The 19011-nt window shown below is 37.3% G+C and overlaps 1 protein-coding gene across 1 annotated transcript in view; it reads right to left on the bottom strand.

Moving 5' to 3' along the window:
• Positions 1-19011, bottom strand: part of LOC124157345 (phospholipid-transporting ATPase ABCA1) — a 56349-nt gene that overhangs the window by 15209 nt on the left and 22129 nt on the right. The window contains exons 17-21 of the mRNA XM_046531990.1: positions 12572-12874; positions 7502-7790; positions 5525-5650; positions 5188-5436; positions 872-1180 (exon numbers count right to left, since the gene is read on the bottom strand). Coding sequence (XP_046387946.1) covers positions 872-1180; positions 5188-5436; positions 5525-5650; positions 7502-7790; positions 12572-12874 — 1276 coding nt within the window. The remainder of the gene's footprint in view (positions 1-871; positions 1181-5187; positions 5437-5524; positions 5651-7501; positions 7791-12571; positions 12875-19011) is intronic.

Here is a 19011-nt window from a genome sequence, read left to right as displayed (position 1 = left end):
CTTCAACCATTGCACGGGTTCAAAGTTCTTATTACCCACAGTTCTACCACAGGTGGTACCACACTATAGCTAGGGGTCAGTGTGACACCTTGACCAGCTATCCTGCCTTTGAGAATCCACCTGCTAAATTTACCATCATGGTGGATGGTTGTTTGCCTTTTTGAAGTCGAGCTGACGTTTGTATAACAAACTAACCAATGATATAGGCTCATGTTTTAAGTAATTTAAAATAGATATGAATATAACTGAGTACACTTAGAGAATATGAAAGTGAAGCAGTTGAGAACCAAAACTCTAACAATAAATACTATTGTTGTAACAGCTCAAGTCACAACCACTGGAAGTACCATATTTGCATTCTTAGGCCCCTATTAGCCGATTTTGGGGCTCAGGCGCGGTTTTGGGGCTCAGGCGACTGGTTTCGGTGGAAAGTCTGGTGGCTCGTCTGGTTGCCTCGGCTAATAGGACTCATTTGATTCTATGCCCCACGACTGACCAGTTCCACCGGACGCGCCACCGGGTTGCCTCGGCTAATAGGGGCCTTAAAGAGACTATGGGTGCATGCAGAAATTTGACCAGCAATTACAAAATCTGGAAGTTTAAAAAATGAGGATGATACTTCCACAGTATTAAATAAATAAGAAATTTAAAGTGATTAAGGATTCCCAATACAGCAAAAACTTGGTAAAAAGGGTCCACCATTAATGGACTTTAATTAAAGGTGGTTTTTCTAGCATTTGAAAATGATCATTGTTGATGGGGAATAGCATTCATTTACATATTTAAATAAAAAATCCATATGAATAAATTACAAATTCCTAGTATGAACCTTATTATATATTGATTAAATTTGAAACAAATTTATACTTACTTCTAACAGCATAATCTACTCGTTCACTCTCTCTGAGCACATCATCATCTCCACGATTATTACCCTCAACGTCAATTTTTTTGCAATGCCTCATTAGGAACTCAAGTAGCTTCTCTGAAGCATATGGGAATATGCCCAAATCTATGAGGTATAAGAGGCTAAATAAAACTAGAGAAAGGAGAGCTAATATCATCAATTCAATGCCGACACCTCCAGGCTTTAGATGGTCTTCTGCAGTCGGGCTGAAACGGCCCCACTCGAGGTACGGCACATGCTCATGGCAATGGCCAATAACTTTACACCAATTCTCTGAAAGAAAAAAAAGGTTACGACTATTTTACATATATGACCACTAAAGGCATGTTTATTGAAAAATTAGGAATAAATAATCCATATGGAGCATTTAGAGTGAGATTCCAGTACCCATACATCAATGGCAGCATTCATAGAAAACATTAGCGTGGAATGTAGCTAGATTAATATGATAATCACAGTCCTGCCAGTGAGAGTTGTTCAATGACTGTGAAAAAGGAGGCGCAGAGAACCCTGCACCAGTATGGTTTGCAGCCAACCCCAAATGCTCCTCACACCCTCCCCTAATCATAATTCATTGTCACATTAATATGAATCACTGAAACAAGACTGGATCACCAAAACAAGCCCTTTCATACATTCTCTCTCTTCTCTTGAGTGCATTCCTTAGTCTACTGAGGTGGTGTTTTCTCTATACTTTCTAGAGCTTTTTCCAATGCTTTTCATGAAAAATTCCATGTGCTGTCAACAGAAGTACAAATTTGATTGAAGTGGTTACTGAAAGCTTCTGAGGGTGTTTTGGGCTGTTCTAAATGAGTTTCTTTGTTAACTTAAGTATTTTTGTCTGTTACCTTCTTCTGCCATGATAAGCTGAAGAAACGTAGTCATGGTATGACACTGCATTTGCAAACTCAGGAAATGTTCGTCAGCATTTACAAATACTTCGAAAAGGAAAAAAAAAATCTGTTGTTGAGCGGGGTTTGCTTAATTTCCAATAAACAGAAAAATAAGCACAAAATTTTGGAACACAATATGCAGGTCATTTTTTTCATACACTATTCATCCATGTTTTGTTAGCTTAAAATGTAAATCGCGGAAGAAGACATCTCGCGATAGTACACGGAGCAAGGAACCAGGGGCAGAAAAGAGCAGAAATTCAGAAAGTTATATGCACTAGACTCACCCTTGGGCGAAGTTTATGCCTGACAAAAGAATTTACGACCAAGTTCGCACAGAGGAGTCAGCAGTGGGAACATTGAGTTTTTGCTGGCACCAGTAACGCAGCACCCTGAATGGGCACACTTTGTCCAAAATATGGGACATCTTTAGCCATTCACTGAGGAAAAAACAGCTGTAAGGAGGATCCCAACACCACGTTCCTGATGAAGTTTCCATTCCTTATGAGGAGGAGCTTGAAGTTAAAAGATTTCCGTGTGGTGATCTCTCCAGGCTACCCCTGTCATTGTAGCGGTCACGTAAGATTGTCACTGTCCGACAGGCTGTTATTCCTGCAGCAAGTGACTCATGAAATTCATGTCATTACAATCCCCCAAGCTGCAGCCATAACTTTCAGACGAAGTCATACCTGCCCAGTGAAAGAAAGTCTAACTCATTAAATTTCGTCGTTGAGGGCAAGTGTGTATTTGAAATCTCCGGAAGGACTAATAATTACCTCCCTAAAATAATTAAGATTGTCATTTGATCTCTAATTACCATTTTCGGTTTTCTAATTACCTTTTTTGTTATATCATTATTTCTACTTTTGCTGTGGTTATTTCATCATTTATGTTCATTCTTTCATTTCTACATATTTCATTTAATTATTATGAGGATTATTATCCTTTTGTTTGAAAATCCTTCTCTGAGTGTGAATAATGTGTGGTTAAAAGAACAATATGTGTAGGAAGTTCATTTGCTTCACGTGTCGAGGAGGCGAGGTTCCAAGTCAACCCCCTGCCATACCTTTTTCACAGATTCCAGCGTGCAATACTCCGGCAGCAAAGCTAGGGAACATGAATGATTGGGACAGTTCAGGAATCCCCCACTTGCTTATCCTCTCTTGAGGCGATTTTTTCCTTGTAGTATGTTAGGTGGCGTAGTTTTTGTTCAGCAGTCTCGTGTGGGAGGATTCAGCGGGAATTTTTGTTTTTTTCTTATTATACTTGTGTCTCACGGCCCTAATTCAATCTGAGTGGGTCGTGAACCATTACAATATGGAATGGAGAAGTTACTCAGGAGAAGATATCAGTCCAGCTATGGAATAACTCAGCCCAATTTTTCAATGCCATGTGTGGAGCAGTTTGCAATTATGTAGTTCAGAAGAATGAAGGATGGCGCTGAGTATGCATTCACTTTTTTTTTACAAATACCCCAGTGCAATTAAGTGATTTTTTTGCTGATTTTTTATTTAACTTCTCCTAATTTTTTCGATAAACCAGCCTGAAGGACTACATATACTCCATTAAAATCTTTACAACTGCACACATATTCTTAATTGTCATAGCATTTAATTTTTTCACTCATACATTGGGTGAAATTATGAACATCACTAAAATAAATGAAATATGTACATACAAAATCAATAGTCTCATAAATACCTGATATGAAGTGACTGACAAAGCAATAAATTACAATTGAATGGACAAATTTGTTGCAATATGATTTCAACCAGTTTTAGCTATTACTACAACCAAAACGCAAATAGCACAAGAAGTCTCGCTTTCTGGTGATAATTTTGACCAAAATGGGCTGAAATTCAGCAAAAGATAGGGCAAGAACACCTGGAGTAAAAAACAGAGGTCTGGAGTAACAGGAGGACAAGATCATGGCAGGAGCCAGTGCAATGCACAAGGGAGTCCAGGCATCAAATCTTGCAACAGGTCAAGATCACATTCTGCAGCCTAAACAGCAAACCAGACAATTGAAAATGGAGGCAAATAGTGTCACTATTTTAGCTACCCAAATATACTTTTTGAATCTTCAAAAATAAATTTCTTACACATCACTGATTTATGGACAAGGAAGAAGATTTATGTTCTTTCAAGTGTAAAATTATATACTCACAAAGAGCAGTTGGTGCCAGCAAATCAAGATTGGTAACAAAGATACTATCTTGTTCCTCATATGACAATTTGCTTGCAGATAGAAGTGAAAATAAATTGATATGCAAAACAACTGAAATTAAGTTGCTTTTAAGTGCACGGCAAATTATTGCATTCATACACCACCTAAAAGCCATATTAATGTGCATCTCATTCTTTAGTAGAACAGCCCTAAAAAAAAGTTACCTCTTGGGCAAGGTTGAGAGCACCATTTTCTAAAGCTTGTCAGTAACCCTACACTAAATTATATCCTTAGTCAAATAAAAGTGACCAAAGTATGCCATACTTAATATGTTTCAATTCATAGTTACCACAACACACTCACACCGAGAATTAGGGTAATCATATAAACATAAGGTATTGAAGACATTGATTTAAGGACAACCAAAATAGATTTCAACTGAAAATAATTCCTACTTTCACTGGATAACATAATCTGCTGTCTGTGGATACTCACTTCATCACCTATTGGCAGGAGGATGATGAACCTTCATCATATTAGATTTACTGGTAAGCACTAAACAAAACTAAGCATTTATTTTTGCTCAGATTTCCAACTTTCAAATAACTATGAAATATTTCTAGCAACTTATTTAAATCAAAGAGCATCCAAACGCACACCAGACATCAAATATGCTTGATAGAGAAAAGAAAAAAGTTTAAGACTCCCAACTGAAATATCTATACAGAATGTAGCTAATGCAATGAACAGATTAACCTATATAGAGTACTAACCTACATAATTGGAGAACTTAATAAAAAAATTAATTTACCCACAGCATTACCGAAAAACTGATAGAACAGTTTTTACAAAAGGAAATTTTAAATATTTAGGTTCGAAGCTAACATTAATTTCATAGTCCTTTAGATTTAGACAATTTTGATTGTGTGATTGGTGTGAAGTAAATAGGCAATTGAAATTCTTAGGTCCATAACCAAGGCAGGTTTGGCATGTATTTCAGTAAAATTTATGGTGATATATGGGAAAATAGACATGGAGAAAAAATTTGAACGTGATTTTTGAAAGGATAAGGTTGGATGCATTCTATAAAGCATAACAAGTGACAAAAGATAAGACAACAACTTGTGAATCATTGCTATGCCATAAGGACTACAATGAGAATAGAAGCCCTGTCTCATAAAACCTAGTCTAAACACTGAACATAGAATTCAACAACTTACCACAACAACTCAGCAATTGAAGATCAGAGTTAGTATCTACACCTTTTTCACAAAGTGTTTCCATCATGTGTTCAGGCAGAGATGAACATTTTAAATTATGGACAGCAACTTGTGCAAATTTTGCAAGACCATAAGCACTGGTGAAGAAGGGTATAACACTCCCAATTGCATGTAGAGTGCGACCAAGATGAACGTTATTATTGTCAATGAACAGTTCGATCACAAATGTGATAAGTGCACAAAGGGAACCTGAAATAAATCACATAAAAATATACCCACTTCACAAGAGAGAAATAGTAAGAAGATATATTAAAAAAAACAACAACAATAGACTTACCTAAGACAACACTGAAAATCATGAAGAATATAAAGGAACTTCCAATAGTTTTCTTAAAATAGCTGATAAGATAAGCAAATGGTATCAAACTCGCTCCTATCATCAGTGATAACAAAATAAATGAGCCTGAAAAGAGGAAAATAAATTTTAAATCATTTTACCACATTGTAAAAAATACGCAATAGAAATTTCCATTACAAATGCAGCTACAACCAAGTGTAATGAGTAGAGATGGGTCGAATAGCGGATTTCTCGAACTCGAATATCGAATTCGAATATTAAATTATTGCTCGAATATTCGAATACCTTGAATAGCAGAATTGTGCAAAGCACATTAAACGTGCATTTCTCCTTCTATTTCCCTTGATGAATGTATAAATAAAAAGGTATACAGTGGAACCTCAATCAATCGTTTTTCAAGGGGATGGACAAAAAAAAACCATGAATGTGGGAATGTTTGACTAGGCTGCCTATGCAGCAGTAAAACTCAGGATTTTGGCGAGTAATTGTGATTTCCTTTAAAGGATTCAAACTGGAATTTAGCTGGTTAATGGAATATTTTAATTTTATGGAAACAATTTGGGCATATATTTGATTCAACTAACATCTCTCTCAAATTTCCTAAGGTGACACACCACCTTGCGAAAAAATTATTTCATGCCGTCTCCGCATTTACACTGCTACGATGGATTTCTGTCTGATGTATACATTCTTATCTACCAAATGCCATTTCAGCGGCACGCCCATCTGATACTCGGCTTCATCCAACTTCTTATTTTCAACAGGTAGCTCACTTTAAATCCCTCTCCTAATGTCAAGTGCTAGCGGACAATCTGAGGCATTTTGCAAAATACATGCGCTTCTCCACCGGATTTTTTTCTTCTTCAATTATTTTCAGTCCATCTTTGGAAGTTCTTACGAGATAAGCAGATGAATTCGAATTGCTATCAGGGAGAAACCAAATATCCTGAGAAAATATCCCTTCGTCTGTGACTGTGACAATAGAGATTTATAGCATAACTCATAAATTGTAACTTGATACATGTTTTCGGAAAAAAATGCAGCATCAACTTCCGAGAAGCTCAGCTGCGAGGATATCGAGTTCGTCTTTCTGATATTTATTTTCTTGCATAAAATGCTTACATAAATTCATAAATACATCGTGTTTGGTTTTATTCTTTTTTAAATTACGTGCACATTACTAATATTTCAATCCAATAAAGGTGTAATATCAATTTCCGAAAGTCATTGTTAGACATCTTTTGGGCTAGTAGATGACTCATGCAGCAGTCCAGAAATGGGGAACTTCGAAGCAGGTAGGAAGAAAAAGGTCAGTAGATGAGAAAGAAGGAAGGGTGAAACACAATCCTATTATTCTCCTCTAACTTTATATTTTCTTTTGAAGCTTTTGATTTATGGTCTTCCTAATATGAACCCTGCGCGAGCTGGGGCCGAGTGCTGATGGATGGAGGGGGTAGCGGATTTTGGGAATTGCGCTGCATAGTTACTATCCCACGGCACTGAGGTTCTCCTGGTGGGGGAAACCGGGGATTTTTGGATTTTTTCACACTATCAATTTTGGTTCCCCACATCGAACTCTTTTCACCACTCTATTCCGTGAATTTGATGTAGTTCGTCAACTTGCCTAAAACGGTGCTGCATGCAGTATAAGACTAGAGTTCTCTACATTTTTCCAAGTCAACTACCAACGACATGCGTGTGACAGTGTATGACGCGAAATTCAAAGTATTCGAGGTATTCGAGATAGTACCTGTAGAATAATTATTCGAGACCTCAAATATCGAATACTTTCTAGTATTCGAGTATTCGCAGGTACTATTCGCACATCTCTAATAATGAAGGGATAAAAGAACGGACATTTTTACCATTCAATATTTGAAAATAAATACTATTTTTTTAAATTTTCAAATAGTGCACATGAAAAATTTTTAGATTAGGGAAAAAATATAGAATTACCATAAAAGTCAGGAGCAAATATCCAAGATCCACCAGATATAACAGGAATAAATAAGAGACCTATGCAGATGGCTGACGTGAACAATGCTAAATCAAATAAAAATGGCACTATCCAGAAGAGGATAGAAAATGACTTCATGGCCATAAGCTGTAAATGACGGGCACCACTGGCACCTTCTAAAGTTGGCAGCATCGTAAAAAATACACAGATCATGCTAAATCCCAGAAGACCAAACAGCATCCACATGATGACAGCAGTTAAGGAAGTTTCTCCAACAGGTTGAACCCCCTAAAAAAGACAGGAAAAAGTCGAGAAAACTTCATATACTATGAAAAATATTTGCTCCCAAAAAACAATAAAGGCGCTTGACATTAAAAAAACACCAAAGATTAAGAATAATAGTCTTAATATGATAAAGAGTATTTCCTTAAAATCAGCAAAACAGAAAAGGGCACTTTCAACCTCTTTCCATTTGTTTCTCAGCTTTTTTATTTTTGCGTGGATCAGCCAGGAGTCATTGAATTCTCATTAATGTTAGCTACGTATAGCATAATTTTCAATGACATTGAAAAAATGGCAGCTAGTAATGACCAAGATGATGGGAAAGAGCCACTATTTTTCCCTGTCACACATGAGATTTCTGTTTCACAACAAGACAAGCAGCATACTTCAGCAGCAAAATTCTATGATCAGATTTATTCCTTAGGCCCATTGCAGAAGCACGGGACATGAAAAACATTATTTCTTGTTAAGTATCAGCCCTACCATAATACACAAAACTACTTCCAGGGAAAGGTTAGAACCAACATAGGTGGATTGAAATTAGAAACTTGTAATTATCTAGTAGAAAATTGATTAATTACCGAGTGCTAAGATGGAAGAACTATAGCAATAAGTGGTGTTATTGTGAAATGTGCAAAAAAATATATAGGGGAAATTGTAAGCAAATAAAAATATAGAATATAATTTATGGCAGGGCTGACACTTTCTTGGTTCATACATTGGAAGCTTGTTTCAGTGAATGCAGCATATAGCAAGAATTATGTTATAATGAGTGGTTGGCTGTGTACTGTCAAAAGGATTATGATTCATAAATAAAAAAATATAGACACAGCGAGGCTAAAAAGACTTGGTATTACGAGGCATATGAACGCAGGGAACTACAACACTAATTAACCTGTAACTAAACAGGGGTCACTGATTTCATTGGTGACAGTGGAAATATAACTCTGAAAACAGGAGTACAACATGAATTTCACGAGTCACTTGTTGTTGACAATTAGACGGCATACTAAATAGACGGGCAGCATAATGGCTGAAAAAATTACAAAATATCACTCATGATTTTCTTTTTAATCAGGTAAAATTGATCTATTATCCTTTAGGAAATTATGTACATAAAACCTTAGATTACTAGGATAGTTCTCATCCCAAAGGTTAATAATGATGAGCAGTTAAGAACCTGTAAAGGAAATCTTATAACATTGGGAATCACATTCACCTGTGACTCTTATTGGAGTTCCCTCAAGGGAAACGCAATGATTCATCCTACCGCAATAACAACGCAGAATTCCCATTGCACGATCATATAAATTAGAAATTGTCACAAAAATACTCAAATTCAACATTCGTTTATGCCCATATGAAATAATTTTGCTTCACCGCGTCCACCCATTTGTTATATCTTTGCAGTGAATATAGAAGGATAAGTTATTAAATGTTAACAATCGAACAGCTGTAGGTGAAGTGAGAAGAGACGAGTGTTACTTTCGCGATTTTTACAGAATTCTGACGATCAAGACATCTCTTACGAATATTCTGGGAGCTTATATCCAGCAATTAAAAACATCAAGTCTTATGGGTTTTGAAATATAAATAATATGGGATAATAAGCGACGTGTCAAAGAACCCAACGCTGCTTTGGAGGTGGAGCTTGTAGAGCTGGTATTTTTTTCCTACCTCGGAGCCCTATTCCTCACTGAGGACGTTTCCTTAGAGATGGATGGGTAAATGTGATGCGTGGGAGTGCACCAGATGAGGTTTTACTCCTGGATTGGTGGGAAATCCAAAAAAAAACTTCTTAGAAGTATGGGTTATAGGTGGTAGGGAAGAAGTAGCAGGCGCCTATTTTCTTTCGTCCAGCTCTGCGTGAGGGACTGATGGAAGAATGTTCTGAGGTGACAAAAATACCCTTACACTGGGAGGACTTCCCTCTCCTTTTCTTTCCGTAGCGTTTCACTGACTCAAACATTGAGACTATCCATACCTTCCCACAAAGCTTCCTTATTTGTCATTCATCGCCTTCTTTCCTCCTCCCACAAAACATGATTGAACTTCTCTCCACCCTAATGACCCACCCGAGCTGGACCTTCTTGGAATGAAGGGAGGACCACCGCAAGGCGTTTTGACAAGGCTTTTGTTCCCAGTCCCTAATGCAGCGATGAAAGGATAAAGATAAAGCAGGATTTTGTATCTAATTGCCTCCTTGCACTCCCAACCTTTTTCGTGATAAGGGTTTTCTATGCTTACCTGGCCTAACGATTTGGGTATTCCCTGATCCTTGGCAGTCGACACACTACCACCCCTTCACCTCAAAACAACTTAACTGGCATTCCTTCTCCTTTCTCCTCCTCACTCACCCCTTCACTTTAGTAAAACCCCCAATGAATAAAATATCTATGCATTTGAGTACACAAAGAAACGAGAAATATACTTACAAATTTTCACACAATTACATAGTTGGGTAGTTATCTTGATTTCACCCCAAAGGTAAACTGTCACATCATAGGTAATTATATAAACACCAGCAATTTTGTGTAGACTATTATAGCCACAAAGGAATATTTTCGAATGAGAGGTACAATACATATAACAGTAACCGTGTGATGTGCTCTTCACGGTAGCCGGTGAAACCTCTGAATCTCCTGGCAAGTTACAGTTACTCATTCAACGAGAAATATTCACACGATGGTGAGGAGCATTATTCTACGAATTCGGATAATGCATTGTGTTAAAATTTTCTTAGAATTGCTGCTTGGTGTAATTCTAAACAGAGTAACCCTGGGATTTGCCCAAAGGTCACTATCAGCACGGCAAGTACGTGGACGTAGAGCGGAGAAGGTGCCCAAGCAAAACTAAGTCGGAAGCAATGGAAAAAACAACCTTGGCTAGCCATGAGTTTCTTTGAATAATTTTAGCAAAAAATTGAAGTTTTGTCAATGAACATTATAACGAGGCAAACATAATGATTCTTAGCTAAAAGAGAAAGCATTGTAAATTGGTATCGTAATATTTTCCTTTTGTTAAACAATTTCACTTGGTTTATAAGTTTAAAAAAATTAAATTATAGGATTATAAATATATTATATCATTTCAAACAAAACACAATTGCTTTGACATTAGCGTTGAGAGTGCAGTCCCCGACGTAGTGACGAGGAAATTCTCTGCCCAAGCAAAACTAAGTCGGAGGTCCAGGAAAAAACAACTTTGGCTAGCCATGAGTTTCTATAAATAATTCTAGTAAAAAGATGAAGTTTTGTCAATGAACATTATATCGAGGCAAACATAATGATTCTTAACTAAAAGAGAAAGCAAAATTGGTATAGTAATATTTTCCTTTCGTTTAGCAATTTCATTTTGTTTATAAAGTTTAGAAAATTAAATAATATGATTATAAATAGATTATATCATTTCATACGAAACATAATTGATTTGACATCAACATTGAGAGTGCAGTCCCCAACGTAGCGACGAGGAAATACTGAGTGCCGCAGCGGCGCCGTAAATCCAACGACGCAACTTTTTTCATTAGAGGCCAATAAAATGTAAACTATCAACACTATGCAAACAAAATTTTATACGTAGACGAAGAAAGCAGAAAAAATACACTACTGAAAATTTAAAAATGATCCATTGGAATGGAAAATTTTTACACCACTTTTACAACCACGAGCACCGCTAAGGCGCAGCGAATCCATATGAGGGTTAGTACAAGTAGAGAAGTTAATTAATGATGCTAAGTAAGTATCCTACATTATCCCCAATTCATCTCAGTACATGTAAATGATTGCAGCTAAATATGATAAATTAATCATCAATGATATAGCGGTGTAGATTTATTACACAAATTCACACTTTTTTAGCAGTGGAACATATTATCAAACAATACCTGTTGAAATCCGAAAATCATTGAAAATGGGACTTTAAGCAGGAATTAGGTTTTCCTCATCATACTTTAAATACATGGAAAGGAATACATCTTTACCGATTGACGGAGGTCAGAGAACTCTGTTGTTATTTATGGAACGATTAATGCCCATCAGCTTAACTAATTTCAAATTTTACGTGTTTGATCAGATATTTAAACGATGAAACACTTAAAGAGCAAACATAATGATACATTTTCATTTATAAATATCAAAGCTGCCTCGTATCTTATGTCGTTCATATTGTATTAAAAACATCAACTCCAGTCAATAGATGTAAACAAAAGTCAGCCATGTTCACAGTGAGCGACTCGTGATTTCCAGCTCTCTCAAAAGAGCTAAGATCATTCAAAAAGAGCCAGGCTACAAACTTTTTAAAATCTCTCCGAGGACTTACCCTCGATATTTCCTCCTGCATAAAATGCTACAATGTGTTTGGGAGAATATCATGAACATTAATTTCACTTAAATGGAAGCGATCAAATCCCGAGACTGAAAAGGATGAAAAAATACCTCCCCCACCTAATGACCCATTCTCCATATAGTGAGCCATGAAGACTAGTGTTGGATTGCTGCATATACCCTAAAATCATACAGTTTCCGAGCACAATCATTGTGGAGCACCTCGATGTGGTGCACCTGAAAGTAGTGCACCTCGATTTGTTGCACGACTTTTGCAAATGATAGTACAAGGTAAACATATAGTAGAGACTCATAATAGGACAAAATGGTATTTAACATTAAATTGACTACCAAGGCAGAAAATCGCCCAGAAACATTTCTTATTAACTCTGGTCCGTGAACCTCAGGTCAACGCACAGTCAAAGAGAGCTGTAAAAATATTAAAACTGAAGAAACACTCACCAATTTAACATTTGGAAATGGATGATTAGTAGCTATGATCGAACGGTTGGTTGAGTTGGTGACCAAACGTAGAAGGGTAGTAGTCGCAAGGTTCAAGGATGTTGGACACGAATGCTTAAGGGTGGTGGAGTAGAAAATAGTGACTTCTTTTTCATCAAAAGCTGCAGACACAACAAAATCCTCCCTGTAGTCACCCTCATCAATCTCTGCAGCTCTCAGAAGCTCATCAGATACTTCACCCCAACCAACACTTTTCACCGCTGTACCTTGACTGGTAAGAAGTGTGGTGTATATATTTTCACTCTGTAAAAAGAACAAATACATGAGGATAATTATAAAGTACCACACTTCAATAATTGCTCTACCACTACACTACCTTAATTGACACTGCTACAAACAGTACAGTAATAGGGTAGTTTCCTTCATCAAAGAAAACGAAAGGCAGTGATTGCGATTCGTTACCCACCATTAATGTATTCATAATATACAAATTATTTGGTTTTAGAAATACCGATTTAGACGAATGGCAATGGTCAATTTTATTCTCATTTGAAAAAGGCGAGATTGGTGCCCATGCAATGCCACTCCACATGATGTCACAGGGACCTAGTTTCTATATGAGTAGATAGGAGTTTTACATTGTCTGAGATTACCAATGCATGCATGAGGCACAGAGCTCAGGGAAACATGTCTTAATAATCACCTATTAAAAATTGGCTAAGGCCGGAAAGTTTTCTTCGTTTGATAAGGTATTAATAATACTTATTTAAGCCAAGCGCTACCTGCCGTCATGTTTTCGCGCGCTCGAAATTTTTCACTTTTCGTTTAATCGCGAAAAATAGATATTGTCATTCAAAAAATCTAAGAGCGTGAAATGCACGCTCCAGGAGTAATAATCCTTCGATTTAAGCAATAAAAAAATAATAGGAAACCAACCTATTGTAATTATTACCAGAATCTTAAAGCAAAATTGAATTTACATTTCTTAAATTATAATTCCACAAGATAAATAGCCAAAATGTTTGAAATGTCAAAATGTTGCAATTCACATCCGCCAAAAACAGTGCTTTCTACAATTAAAAAGAAAATGTTCTTCAAATGATTACTTATAGTTTTACAGCCATTCGCAATAAGTCTTCTCAAGTTAGAAAATTTTAATGAGGAAAAATAATTTCAGACTGCAGTTTCAAGGCTAAAGACAGTATAGATGTAGATCCAAAGGATGATAGATGAAGTGAAGTTCTTGGGAGTTACAATAATTTCAAACTTATTGTGGGGAATAAACATAAGAAATATTTGTGAATAATAAATAATTGAGGTGCTATTTTGCAATTTCTCGGCCACACCTTGAATATGCAGGGAGCATATGGGATCCCATGCAGAAAGACTTAATCTATGAACTTAATAAATTACAAAGGAAAGCTGCACGATTCATCAAAAACTGAAACAGGTGTACAGAAAGGTTGCACCGAGGTTAAAAAAATTAGAGCGGGAGCCACTATAGACTCAAAGGCTATGCTTAAGGCTTAAACTTTTAGAGCGATTAAGAATAGATATCTTTCAGATCTACTTGGAGAACATCATTTCAGAACCCCAATATACTTCTAGATCCAATGGAAATGATTAAATTAAGAGAGATACTGTATAAACATATGTACGAGATACACCTGTGTAAGAGACGCACCCATATTTTGAGTATCTGAGATAAAGAAAACAAATTATGTATTGCATATTTTTTGTCCTACTGCATGGCGTTGCAGACTTATGCTTGGACTTTCGTCAGTTATCAAAATTTCCACTTTCAAAACTAAAAATTTACATGGCATTTTTCAGCTAAATTTACACAATATGCATGGTGCTTGGAGATAAGTAGGTATTCACTTGTAGTCTTAACCTTATGATGATTACTAGGGATGGTCGGATCGGATACCTCTGATCCAAATATCAACGGATAGTGCCCTTCACCTTCAACTTAGGATCCAAATTTGTTGAAGGAATTGAATCAGAATCCCAAATTTTAACTCAATGATTTTGTCAATTCAATGTCCCACAAGAGGGAGTAGAAAGAGTTCCGATCCTCTCTTCGCATATGCTGTTGCACTGCAATGCTTGTCCTACTCACAAACAATTTTGTTCAATCCGCCCATACCTCTTAAGGTTTTTTTTCCTTTCCAAGACCTCACAGACCATAAATCACTTGCCTCTCAAGGAAAATATCAAGTTACACATGAACGATGGAAACGTGTTTCATCCCTACCCCATCTCACCAACTGACCTTTTTCGGTCTACCAGGTTCAATACTCCCAGTTTCTGGAGGCCAAATGCTAGGTGAGTCACCTACTAAGCCCAAAGATATCTCGATACTTTCAGCAATAGTATGATGCGCAAGAGGTTCAAAAAAGAATGAGACCTAATGCAACGCATATCTGACAGCATTTAAGTTTTTTTTCGCTCTAATTGATTGACACCAAGCTTTATAGTTAGAACAAGGCTAGTAATATTCAACATAGTCCAAACAGCACTTGGACTTGCGACCGGGGAAGGGGGAGGGGGGATAAAAAATTCATGACGCACCCCCATTTTCGGCAGCAATTTCTGGAAAAAAAGGAGCGTCTCTTACACGCCTACATACAGTATTTTGCTCAATTGATAGGTGCAGGAAGTCTTAGTTACCTCGATAAATAGAGGACTTAAATAAATTGTAAAATAGTGCTTCCCCATTCCTCTGTCGACTCGTGAGAAGCGACTCATCCCCATTTTGTGCCTCCCCTTTCTATTTAGTTTTAAGTGCTGCTTGGGTATGTTGTATTTTCTTGTATATCAGTGTATGCGAGTGTGTGCAAAGAGTGATGGAATCCTGCAAAATATTCTGAAGACTAAGGGTAGGACACCCACAAGGTAGAGATTGTTGTTTTGGCATTAGCAGAAGCCACCACCCTCCCCTCCCTTCCCCCTCCCGGTGGGGAATCACAAATAAGGTGAGACATTTCTGACTTCGGCATAGCCACACGGATACCGGCTTCAATGACTTCAGCAGACTCTTAGCCCCTGTCAAGCTGGCTTGAGTCATTGATCCACTTCACAATTGGAGACTCATCCTGCGTCCCACAACATTTCAGCCACTTGTTCAGCAGATATTCATCCCACAGCCACAATTTCTCAGCCACTATTAATCACTAAGGGAATTCCCGTTGAAGAGAGAAAATTGACTTCACCCAATGGGAGTTGACGTGAGTTGGCGAGAGGTTGGTCCTTCAACATCACCTATACCCCTGTGTCAAGATTGCCTCAATGCAAGGTGTGGTGCGAGACTTATGCGTGCCCCTGCTTCTTTCCCCGTTTGCAACTGATTCGGCCACACAGTACTTCCATTTCTACCCCCTCAAGTTACACTGGAACAATTAGTGTTTAATTCATATTTTTAAGACAGTGGACTTTAAAACCCTGTAGATTACTTGAACGCTATTCAGCATAATTTTTTGTACATAATCGACTTGTTTTTTTTTTGTTATTGTCATATGTCAACTAGATGTAAATTGCCCCGATCCCATCCCACTAACTTCCTTTTCTGAGTGCTTCTACCCTTAATTACTATCGATTTAGGTGCTTTATCTTGAATTTTTTTTTTTAAGCTGTAATAAAAGCAGTCATATTGATCAATCTAAACCATATAAACATGTGATTTTCTCCAAACCCCATGCCCTCCTTCCTTCCATCATTTCGTATCAAAACCTACTTGTTCCTACATCACACTTGACCTGAGATACTCTTGCTCAACCTTCTTGTGGGTAATGCAAACCCGTTTGTCACAAAATACTCGGACAACTATTTACACGGATTTTCTCATTAATCTGGTAACGGTTGATGTCCTAACACCCCCCACCACACACTTATTGAGGTGACTTGTGGGGTAGTATGTGGAAATAGATCTAATACTCCATCATATCATCAACTCTCAAGAGTGGGAGTTCAGAGCATGAAATGCGGGTGCAAGAATTATAGAAAAAATCAGCTGCATTTTCATAGCTTTCCATATCCTTTCAGACATTTCCATAGCCTATCTGTGGCCCTAAAGCACTTATATTTCTTTTGATGTGCCAGCCTCTGACTTTTCCCTCGAATATGCAAAACATATCAGGGTCCTTGACGATAAATTTGTAACCTCCACTATTGTTTATTTTTTCACATTTATTTTAAAATATATTACACTAAAATCATGAAATTTCATCAACAAAGATAGAAAAGCATTACATAAGCTGAAAATTTGTCTTTGGCTTGTTGTACACATTCCATCGGCAATAAAAGTGGAATAGGATAAAAGTAACATTCAATTTTCTGAGATATTTTAATTAACTAATGCAGTGGAACCTCGATCTATCGTTTCTCAGGGGGATGGATGAAAAGAAAACGAGGAATGCGGGAAAACGATCGATGCGGGAATGTTTGGCTGGGTTGCCTATGTCCCAGGAAACGCAGGATTTTGGCGCATAATTATGATATTCATTAAAGGATTCAAACAAGATTTTAGAAAATTACAGGAATACTAGTACTTTATCGAGACACTTATGTCATATTGTTGATTCAAATAATATCTCTTTCAAATATCCTAAAGGAACACGCCACCTCACTAAAAATGTTTGCTCTCCACTCGGCATTTACCCTGCAATTATAGATTTCTCTCTGATGTAAAAATCCATGAAACGCCATTTCCAGTACACATATTCATGAGAGTAATGTGCATGTTATGCCTAAAACAACAGCTTTTGCCTGCGCAATAATTCGTCATGAGATGGATCGCATAGGCCAAAAATGGTCAATTATTTGTAATGTTCCTATCTAATTATTATATTTTTCATGTAATTTAGACAATGTGTAAAGCGTGAACAATGTTGCATTAATCGTCGGCGGCATGCCCGCCTGAGCCTCGGCTTCATCCCACCTCTTGTTTTCACCAGATAGCTTGCTCTACCCCACCCCTACCATCATGTGCTAGCGTACAGTCCGAGGCGTTCTCCAACATTCACGCGCTTCTGTCCCGGATGCTTTTCTTCGTATTCAATTATTTTCAGGCCATCTTTTAAAGTTCTCACTTGTTTCTTCGGAAGGGCGATGGTCCGAAGACGGATAAAAATAAAACTTATAAAAATGAAACCTTACTTTACTAAACCCACATGGAGAACACTCGCTAGAACCCTGGAAAGTACGGAACCACTCGTGCGAGGTGAAGTTCGGAACTGATGCTATTGCGTACGTCTTACGCAGAACATACTGCAGAGGGTGAAGCATAAAAATATGATTGCACCATGAAAGTTTTTGTCCTAAAGAGAAGGCAACTTATACATTCTTTTTCTAATTAGCGTAGCGCCAGATAAGTAGATGAATTTGGATTGTTAGTAAGGAGAAACAAAATATCCTGAGAAGATATCGCTTCCTCAGTAACTATAACAAGTGAGACTTAAAGTATAACTCGTAAATTGATAACTGATAATAACCTAATGCCCTGTTTTCGGAAAAATGCCACATTAACTGCCGAGAAGCTCAGCTACGAAGATATCGAGTTTCGCCAGAAATCACCATTGTATTTGGTCTCATTCTTATTCGAATTACATGCACTTTACAAGTATTTCAATCTAATAAAAGTATAATGCCGATGCCGGAATTAATTGTTACACACCTTTTGGGCTAATAGGTGATTCATGCAGCAGTTGACCTTCAGAAACTGATAACTTTGAAGAAAGTAGGCTGAAAAAGGTCAGTGGTTGAGAATAGGGGGAGGGGGGAGGCGAAACACGTTTCTATTGTTCTCGTGTAACTTGATATTTTTTTCGAAGCTAAGGTTTTCGCAATACGATCCCTGCACGAGCTGGGACTTTTTTTTCGGAGAAGAGGAAAGCCTCAGAGGGGGGAGCGGATCTTGGGAAAAGCGCTAATGTAACTATCCCACGGTACTCAGCTTCTCCTTATAGTAATTCAATCTCCTAGAGGTATCTGTCGTTATTAGACACAAATAACACCTTGTAAACACTTTATCTCATTTTCGTCAAACGATGGATGCAGGAAAATTATATGACGGGTCCGCGATCTTCAAACGATCAATGCGGGAAAACGATACTTCGGGGAACGATGGATGCGGGAAAAAATTACTTTGCCTTTATGGAACTTTATTTGGGACCAGGAACAGCGAACGATGAATGCGGGAAAACGATCAATGCAGGAACGATAGATCAGGGTTCCACTGTGCTTTCAATTGACAAAAAATATTGATTTTCATAGACAATAATAGAGAAAACTGAAGTCAGCACCTCTTCATTTGAAAAAAATTTCAATTGATGACCTGATTCATTAGACCAGAAAGATAAGATATAAAAAATTACATTCAATGTAACTTTTCAACTTAGAAATAACATTATAATGATTATGAAATAAATTAAAATCATTTA

The sequence above is a fragment of the Ischnura elegans genome, chromosome 4 (genome assembly GCF_921293095.1).
Source record: "Ischnura elegans chromosome 4, ioIscEleg1.1, whole genome shotgun sequence".
Taxonomy (NCBI): Eukaryota; Metazoa; Arthropoda; class Insecta; order Odonata; family Coenagrionidae; genus Ischnura; species Ischnura elegans.
Note: the sequence above shows the minus strand (reverse complement) of the source record. Positions and strands in the feature narration are given on the sequence as shown.